At 37.6% G+C, this 10,068-nt stretch overlaps 1 protein-coding gene across 1 annotated transcript in view; it reads left to right on the plus strand.

Moving 5' to 3' along the window:
• Positions 1-8,667, plus strand: part of IPO5 (importin 5) — a 46,079-nt gene extending 37,412 nt beyond the window's left edge. Inside the window, exons 23-26 of the mRNA XM_059826612.1 lie at positions 41-260; positions 3,198-3,426; positions 4,975-5,116; positions 7,854-8,667. Of these exons, the coding sequence (XP_059682595.1) occupies positions 41-260; positions 3,198-3,426; positions 4,975-5,116; positions 7,854-7,940 (678 nt within the window). The 3' untranslated portion in view covers positions 7,941-8,667. The remainder of the gene's footprint in view (positions 1-40; positions 261-3,197; positions 3,427-4,974; positions 5,117-7,853) is intronic.
• The last annotated feature ends 1,401 nt before the right edge of the window (positions 8,668-10,068 follow it).

A 10,068-nucleotide genomic window follows, 5' to 3' on the forward strand; every position in this document is an offset into this window, starting at 1 on the left:
AATTCTAAGGTGACTTAAATGTTACCCGGTTTTGATGCAGTGTCCACATAGGCCATGGCCAGACAGGCAGTGGGGGCTATGCATTTTTGATGACATTGTGGAGCACTGTAGCCCCTCCTCATTCAAGTACGCAGAATACTTCCTGAGGCCAATGCTACAGTCAATATGTGACAACAGCCCAGAGGTTAGGCAAGCAGCTGCCTATGGCGTTGGAGTTATGGCACAATTTGGTGGGGACAGCTATCGTCCTTTTTGCACAGGTACGTACATGCATCTGATAAAGCTATTTGAATGTGTGATGGGGGGGTGGGATGGGGGGAATTAAAAACTGCTCGCCTTTTGGTTGATGAGGTCTCTTCCCTTTGGCGGTGAAATAGATTGCCAGTATGACCTGTGTGGCAGAACTGGTGATGATTGGTAAAGTACCTGAATTCCTTGGGCTTTCTATGATGTTCTACTTAGTAGCATTTCTGTTGCAGAACTTACGGCTTAGAAAACTTGATTTACCTATTTTTTTAAAAGGTCTGACATGCAAATGTTAATTTCATAAAAAATAGCTTTCTGGTACACACCTGTCTCATAGTTACTATTTATTAATACTAATGTGGTTACAAGTCTTAACTGTATCAAGAGAAGTTGTAATTTTCACTGTTAATGTAAATGTTACTGTCACATGGTGACAATCAAGATGATGTGTGTCTAAAAAAAAAAAAGCGGGGGGGAAACCTTGCAGTGAAACATTAAGAGCATTAAAATTCAAAATTGTCTCAAAAAATACTTCCTAAAAGGGTTTTTTGTGAATTTTTCCATAAGGTTTTTATGTCTTGTCCCAAGACTAGAGGAGTAGAGATTGAGGTCAGGATAGTTCTGATTTTGGAATTTTGGGGGGTTTTAGCATCTGTTGAAGTCTAATTTTATTTTTCATTGATTAGACTTTACCTTGGCCCATTTAAACTTTGTAACAACTTTGATCCTTTTGTTTGTATTTGGACAAACCATCCTTGATTAAACCCAGACACTTGGCCTGTCCTTTAGTTGGATGTTGAGGTAAAATAACCTTTTTAGCAGGCACCTCAAAAGTATTTTAAACACTTTTGTATGTATGTGAAAACTTTGTGATTTGTTTTAATAGATGATGTGCTGTGTTTAGAAACAAAGTACAACCATGGCATGAGAAGCTTTCTACCTCATAGGTTTTACTGTCTTCTCTGAAAACATCATGTTTGTGAGCTTTTATTTATAATTTAATTTCTTTACTGAATATTAGCATATAGTTCTATTGCAAGTTTATAGCAGTATGTAAAGACTTGAGATTATTCAGAAAAAGCAGATGTATTGTCATAAGCGTTTTTGGCAGTCAGTTGAAAAAATACAGGAATATAGGAAGAACTTGTAAACAGCACAAGAGCTATATTATGGTGAAACAAAAATAATTGAAAATAGAATTAATAAAGAACAAAGTAATAAGATTGAAGGAAAAACTACAGCAAGTCAGGAAACTTTCTAAATGGGGTTACAAGGTTACAATTTATGTGACTGTCAACGTTGCTTCTATTTCTTATGTCGGTGGAAGAATATAATCAGCTATTCTCCGTGAATGTTGTATTAATAAACTGCATGTGTTTGTTGCTAATCACATCAGTGGCCCTGAAACTTTTGGTGGTGCAAGATGTCAGAGCAGTCAGTCCTTGGAAAAAAACCTGTTATTGTAGAAGATTATCTTTTACAGTCAAAAGGGTTTTTTAGGGATCATCTACCACAACATCTATGTGAGAATAGATCTGTTTTCTAGACAAGAAGAAAACTTGTCTGCTAAGCTGTAGGGAGGAGACTATGCTGATTCATTTTGATGCCCTCCTAATCTTATGGCTGCAAGGACAAACATACCTACAGAGTCATCCATTAGAATTAAGGAGTATGAGAAAACACAGATGAGATTTAGCTTCAGCAGTCATGAAAACCTGAGGTATAAATGGCAGACTTGGTTTGCCTGGATATTGGAGACTTCTATGAAAAACTCTGCTTTGCAGAAAAGTCCAGCATCGTTATCCTGCATTCAATATGCAAGCTAGTGGGTCTGATGACCAATGTTTCTGCGGTTCTGTAATGTTTATCAGCCCTATAAAAGTATCGTCATCTAGCTTAGGGTTAATTATATTTTTCCATAGCTGCTAAATTCTTCAGAAATCTTAATTCAGTGAGGTTAATATACCAAGTGTCATTGTGTATTCCTTAACTGCAAAGCTGCTACTTACTCATCAAAATGAAGTAGTGTGAGATCTCACTCTTCTGCAGTAATTGGAGTTATTTTGAAGTGTGCTTTCTGCACAATTCCACAACCTGTTTTCTGTGCCAATATAGAATTTTACAGCTTTAGCATTATATTTTTAGAAGAACACAAGGACAGTTGTTCCTGTATGCACATAGACTGCTCTGAAGTCTGCATGGACACAAGTAATTAAAAAACGTGACATTAATGTTAATTTAGACATGTGCAAGTGGTTACCTGCATGACTATTCAAAAAAAAAAAAAATGCTACTAATGTAGCAAGAAAATTGGCATTTTTCCTTGATGTTTGATTTTTACTATCTAAACAATGCCTGGTGATTCACCAGATGAGATTACTCCTATGAGCTTTTCCTAGTGCACTTTTTAGTGGTGGGATGTGTGTATGTGTGCATACATGTATATTTATACACAAGCAATAGACGTACAGCAGGCATACACTGTAGACATGCACTACAGTCCAAATCAATGTGAATGTTGCTTTATCGGTGCTTTTCATCATCCCGTGTTTATAGAACCTGTTAGATTAAAAAGATAATGCTTGTTATCTTTGGTTTTACTATAAATTACAATGTCTTGTGTACTGTAGATTGCATAACTCCAACTGAGAGACACTGAAAGATTTTTAATTTTTTTTCTTCTGAACTTACGAAGCAAATCCAAACTTCTGCAGTAGCTGTTTTCTTGTGTTTCCTTGTGTAGCTTTATCTATGTGTTTGTTTTCATATGATGGTTATTGAGCAGGGAAGAACCTAGAAGTAGTGGGACAGTGGGATGACTGGGTTTTGGTGCTTGGGCCACAAAGAATCCCAGTTTTAATACATGTAGTAGTCTCATGTAGAATTTGCAATGTTAATAAAACAAACTTCATTGTGCATTAAACTTTATTCCTGTGTTGTTTAACAATTAGAGGCGCTTCCATTGCTGGTGAGAGTCATTCAGTCACCAGATGCCAAAACCAAAGAGAATGTCAATGCAACAGAGAACTGCATTTCAGCTGTAGGAAAGATAATGAAGTTCAAGCCTGACTGTGTAAATGTTGAAGAAGTCCTGCCACACTGGTTATCTTGGCTTCCACTTCATGAAGATAAAGAAGAAGCTGTTCATACTTTCAATTATCTGTGTGACTTAATTGAGAGGTAAGGCAAAGTCTTGACATCAATGCAGAAAGTAAGCCTGTTTGCAGGTTCTTTCCTTGCATTTGTTTTCCAAAACTGAGAAACTGTCAGGTTAATCTGCATATGCTTTAGAGAAGATAATTTGGAGTGTCAGAACTGAGCCTTCCATGATGTTACTGCTGTTTTTTCAACAGTTGGTGTTCTCATCCTAACTAATGTCTGTATGGCTTGAAAAAAATCCTGGCTGCTTTATATGTACATGATGGGAAAGGATCAGCTGGGAACTTCTACAGAAAATTTCATGAAAATTTTTGATGCTCTGCTTACATATCAGCATTAATAACTGACCAGGTGTTTTTACTTAAGAGCAGCACACATGCCGTTGCAGCCTTCTTTTCATAACCTTTTAAAGTAGCTTTGCACCTTTTTGCTTTCCAAAAGCTTGAGTATAAACAAAACAAAATATAAAGTAGAGAAATAATACAGATAAATTCATGGTACAGTGCTATCTCCCTTAGTAAGTCTGTAATAATAATTTCAGTTACTATTGAAAGCATCTTGTCCCACAGCTTGTTCTTTAGATTTGTGCTCCCTCCCGTAGGTCAATGGAAGAAAAAAAAATATTCTAGTGTGGGTGCAAGTTGCACTTCATAATTGAGTGGAGGAATGTCAGCTTCTGAATCATTATGTAGTAGCCATGTTCTGGCTGACACCGTATTATATCTTAATGGAAAAGTAGAAAGGAAATAACTTAGCGTTCCTACAGTCTTTTCTGCTATGTGAATACCTTGTATCTCTTGGTGCTTTACGTAAGGCAAGGTCTCAAAATGGGTGGTGGCAACTGAGGTCTCTATACTGATAATACAGTTGTATAGAGCCGACATAATAATACTGACATGTATGCATGTACACACACACACATGGAAATCAGGAATTACAGTACTAGCATGATTTTGTACCCAGCTCTGTGCAGGTGGCTCAGCCTTGCTATGTATTCCTCTGCAGCTCTGTCAGGCCTACATTCACAGCCTCTGCGTTCCAGGAGTGGTAGGTGGCAGGGCTGGAAGTAGATCATGTTTTCCACCCAGATCCCTGGTTGCCAGCACTCTTCTACTCCAACACTTGGCTGGGAAAGAGGGAGCAGAACTGCTTACTTGCTGTGTCAGTGAGTGCTGGTGGAGAGCTGAAGTCACTGGTGTTCTCTGATGCCAGTAACACAACCTCCCCCTTGCAGCCCTGAGAGAGGGAGGAATAAGCCCTTTTAGGCAGGGTATTTCTGGCACGCTATTTACAGTTGCATCTGCATGGAACTCAACTATTCTGTAAAGTAACTTCCTCCTGATAAAGTGTAGGCTGATTAAAGAATCAGCTGGTTAAATATTAACAGGAGAGGGAACATTCTGTCAGCAGGCAACAAAGCTATGCATACTTACTCAGCTGAGTGAAAGCTAAATGTAAATAAGCAGATTTAGAATAAGATGTTTCAAAATCACTCAACTTGTAAAATGCTTACAGTATATTTTTTAGTTAAATATTAATTTATTTGTAATATATATTTGATTGTAACAGCAACAACCCAGTTGTCCTTGGTCCCAACAACTCTAACCTTCCCAGAATATTCGGTATAATTGCGGATGGTGAAATTCATGAAGCTATTAAACATGAAGATCCGTGTACCAAGCGGTTGGCTAATGTTGTTCGCCAAGTGCAGGTAAAGAAATGCTTGCTTAGGTATAAAGGCAACATTTAGAATCTACTTTCAGAAGTAACCGAACTATTAAACCAATTTTGAGAGCCTTGTATCCTTAGAGAATAATGCTTCAACCAGTGATCTTGGAAATCAATTTCTTGGACATTCCTTGAACCATTCATGATAGAACTTGGTAACATTTGCACTTGAATGAAGTCTGTCTCTTTTGATAAACTTCAGAAGCTTATTAATTCTAAAAAAAAAGTTTTAAGATATGCAGCTGGATAGTTAACATGCTAGCTGGTATTAGTTGTTTCTGGTTGTTTTTTTTTTTTTCTTTCTGAGCCCAAAATTAAAATCTGGAGAGAAATCTGCCTATATTTGTATCAGTGAACAGTACTGCAGGATTTGATCCAACATGTGGTTCCTGTAAGGTTCCCCAGCACCCTGTGGTGACTTACTAATATAGCATGGGCGTGGGATCTTTGCTAGAGAATGAGCGCAAACCACAAGTAATTTTACTACTGCCCTCTTTAATCCAGTGCAAATACAGGCGGCTGTTCAATGTTTTCCCTACCTGTGGGGAACTGCCTCAAGGTTCACTTCCTTTATGTCATAATGAGTACTTACGGTGCTGGGTGATGAGGATGTTCTGGTATTTAAGCTGCACCTCTCTACAGTGTTGTAAGTGATAGTGCTCGTAGGGCAGATCTGATCCAGGGCCAAATGTTATCATTATCAGGTGGATGTACCTGACAGTTGCAGCACCTAATGATAGAAATCAGTGTGCCTGGCAAGCATATAGCTAAGAAAAATTTGTAGAGGATTTAGAGCAGCAGCTGTTTGTTATTGTCCATTCTACCTGGCATGCTTTGGCAAAACTCAGGTTCAAGAATTTTAGGAATACTTGATTTTGGAAAGGATTCACTTGGATGAATGTATCAGCCTGTGAGATCCATTATGCCTGGTAGAAAATGACTTGTTAAAACTCTGAAGGCATAAAAAGAATGAAAACAAGCAAAGTTTCAAAGTGAAAGTGGTGTAAGTGGCTGCTCTAGATTCTGGCTGACAGATAGAAATCCTTGCTGTTAGTACTTAAAGTCTGGGTATGGAACTTTATTAGGGTATGCTAATGCATTTGTTCAGTTTACCTTAACCGCTCAAGGTTAGTTGATTGGTTTTTTTGATCAGTACAATGGCACATACATGTAAAGATCAGTTGCATATAGCAAAGTCTTGTTTTGGCTGGGAATGATAGGAAGAATTCTGCATTGGTTAAATGATTTACCTTCAGACTGTGCGGGGGAAAAAAGTTTTAAAGGTCATGGTTTTTTAAAGATACAGTTTTAGCTTACTGTTACCAATTATTACCAATCCTATCTCTCTTCACACATAATACTTTGACTTTAGTAAAGCACTGTAAATGTTTTATACCATGGTAGGAATGTTAAAGGCTGTGTAGTTGCTAACAGTCTGCCTGCTGCTGCTGCTTCCCAGATTCCAGGAGAAAGACTTTTTTTTTTTTAAATGATCTCAGTAAGGTGTTCCACTGCCAGCATCTGACATGGGTAATATTATGGTCATAGTTAGAATTAAACATAAACTTTTTTCCTCATGCTTAGGTATTCTCAGGCCAGAAATATTCCAGTGTAGAGTATCAATTTAAATGTGTGTCAGAAATGCTAGAAGAGCACATCTGATTCTGCAATATTCCATTATACATTGAGAGTCTAAAATGCCTAATATTATTTGAAATTAAAAACACAAACCCAAGCTCAACTTGAGGACTTTGTTTTCAAATTCTGTGAATCCATTTTTATTTTATTTTTTAAAAGAGTGTGTGAGAAAAGGGCATTACAATAGATCTGAACATAAAATATGAGAACAATTCTTTTTGATTTACTTCAAGCATACTGCTATCACAAAAACCAATCTAAAGACCTACAGCCAGTCACTTGCAGGTTTTTTTCCTATCATTGTCCTTCTAAAGAAAGCAGGGTGCCAGTTGCTTCCAGTTTCTATTGATAAGTGAATAAATACTCCCAACATTTTTTAATTTTCATCATTTTCTGGTACCATTAGAACCAGTCCCTACTGACGGTGACTTTAAAAGCTAATGTCTCAGCCAAGGGCTGTGGTAACACAAGTGAGGTATACTAAAGGGAAGGGAAGTGCAGGTTTACATTTACCCAGATAGATGCTGTGTATGTTCTGTTCTCTCTGGGGCGTAATTTACCATTCCTTTCACTAAAGAGTAATGCCGTGTGTTGGCAGCAGAATTTTGCACGTACACATGTAGTGTAGCCTGTCGTGCTGTAATCACAGTGCTCCCTTTCTCTGAATGTGTTACTGGTGCACCAGTGCTCAAAAGATACTCTCGCATTTAGGCATGGTTCAGTTTTGCCTGAACGTTGATCTTTTAACTTCTGTGCAAAATGGAGCAAATGGTTTTGGCTGTGGTTAACGTAAGGGTGTCAATTATCATTTGACCCACTTAGTTATAGGGAGTTCCCAGGAGTTTCAAATCAATTACACTGGTGCTATTCAACAGAGCTTGGCTCTGTTTAGCATTTTAGAGCATCTTTAGTTGAACCTTTGTAGGACTGTGTATAACTGAAAATTTCTGTCTGTTGTCTTTGGCATATATATTACAGGGATAAGGCCAGTGAATGTTGATCTTTGTAAACGTATGGAAGTTTAGCATGTGCCTTAGAAGCTTGTCAGCCTGCATAAAGACAACTTCTCATTTGTTTTCTAGACATCTGGAGGACTGTGGACAGAATGCATATCACAGCTCAATGCAGATCAACAGGCAGCCATACAGGAGCTCCTGAACTCTGCTTGAAGGGCCTTAATTATCATCTGCAAGAAAACTAACTCCAAATAAACGTTTACCCTATTGTTTAGGTTTCTTTTGTTTCTTTTTTGAGTAAAACCAGAACTGTAGTGCGTGTAGGCCATTCTTCTGCAACCTACAGGCAGCGGCAGCAGGAAGAAGCATTCTTTCAGAACGGTGTTTAAATCGGTTTCTATCCCACAACACGGAAGAAGTTTCCTGTAAACCCTACAATAGCACTGAAGAGTATTTTTCTAACGGTATAAGCCATCCATATGATGGTGAAAGGGAAACAAGTTGAATTTTCTCATTAGACATAATGAATTAAGAAACAGCTTTAAGACCTTGTATTCAGCAGTAGATGTACGTTATAACAGATAAACGTTTCTCTACATCTAGTGTTAATTGTATTAATTGGAGTGTGAGTCTTTGTAGGGTAGAAAGTGTCCTTCTGCCCAACAAGTTAATAGATCAAAAGATGAAAAACTGAAGACAAACATCGCGCATGAAGACCTCATTGATCGCACTTTCAGATTCCCAAAACAACTTGTACAGGGATTCAATGAGGAAAGCTGTTCAGCTTCCAGCCCTTGAATGTGAAGTCTCTTTGGCATGTCTGACAGTATCTCATTCACTCCTCAATAAATGACATTGAAACACAAGAAGCTTGTGTAGAAGTTCAGTGATGTGTGGTTCTTTTAATTTCCTCTTGTGAACAGATGCAAGTAACAAACTATACAAGTCATGATTTTATATTTGAAACTTTGTATATTGTTGCCTATTACAGATTTTATGCATTTTTTGTGACTTTTTATCAAATTTTTCACCCGAGTGTGTAGAATGGAAACTTAATGGCATTCCTTTTATGACAGTAAATTTGCGTATCTTGACTTAGTTTTTCATGTTCAGATGCGATTGCATTTCGTAACTTAGAAAATGTAGTGTTGTTCCAGCTGCAAATGTGCAACATGATCTGGCAGCCAGCGATACTGTTATAGTAGTCTGTGTTTTGTTTAAAACAATCAGATAGTTGATAGCCTGACCTGAAAGAATCAAAAAAACTTTTCAGGTCTTTTTGGTGCTGCAAGAACAATACATCATGTACCAGCTAACATAGCAGCAAACATAAGCATACAGTATCTGACTTCCAACAAAGGTGAGTGAAGTTTTTGCACTCCATTACTTTGAAGCTGTTAGTATACGCATGGATCTTCAAAAATGTCAGTTGTTTACTGAAGTGTTCTTCAAGTCAGTCTCAATAGTCTCTTAAAACATACAAATCTCTTCAAAGAGGGTGTAAATTTTCTTCCTTTATAACAAGAAAAGGTAGAACATTACATGTAATAAATTCCTGTCTTACTAAAGAATAAACTTAGTTTTGCCTTTGAAAATGTTTCCAAAAAAAAACCCAATACAGAATGAGGTGCATCAAAAACTGCCTAGGACCATTATATCCAAATGTTTGTGACATAAAATGCCTTAACTGTACAGGTTGACACTGTGGTTTGCTTAGAGGCAGCTGAAACAGTGTAGCAAAGTATCTACTGGTCCAGTTTCCACTTTGTTAAATATTGTTAATCTTATTTGCAGAAATTCAAACATTCATACATCTGGAGAATGAACTGTTAAGGTTTAGACACCAGTACTGTGAGAGAACTAGTAAGTCAGGTCAGTTATCTCAAGCACTGGTCCTGACTACAAAAATTGGGCTATATCTTATCCTTCGTCTTGTTTGTTTGTTGGGGTTTTTTTAAGTATTCTTTATTTTAATTTCCCCGCCATCGAAAACATACAAGTTTTTCTCTGCAGCTTGCTTTTTCTACTTTTTCTCAAAGCTTCAGGTTTAGAATTTTTTTCTTTTTCCTTCTTTGGACTACCGCTATGTGGAGAAAATAGTAGCATATTTGGTATTTCCCTGAAAGAGCATCAACTTTGGCTGTCTGTAACGTAAGAGAGCAGCATTCGAGTTGCTCTCCTAATGGGTCAGTTTGAATCTTCCTTCAGTCCAAGTAAACGAGAACAAATACAACCAGGAGATGGGGTTGCTCCGTGTGCCAGAGCCAGTGCAGAGCAACTTTGTGCAGTTGCTTCTGCCTTGTAAACAATCATTTTATCAAAGAAAAGGGCTCTGAGTGAG

This window comes from Gavia stellata, chromosome 1, assembly GCF_030936135.1.
Source record: "Gavia stellata isolate bGavSte3 chromosome 1, bGavSte3.hap2, whole genome shotgun sequence".
Classification (NCBI taxonomy): domain Eukaryota; kingdom Metazoa; phylum Chordata; class Aves; order Gaviiformes; family Gaviidae; genus Gavia; species Gavia stellata.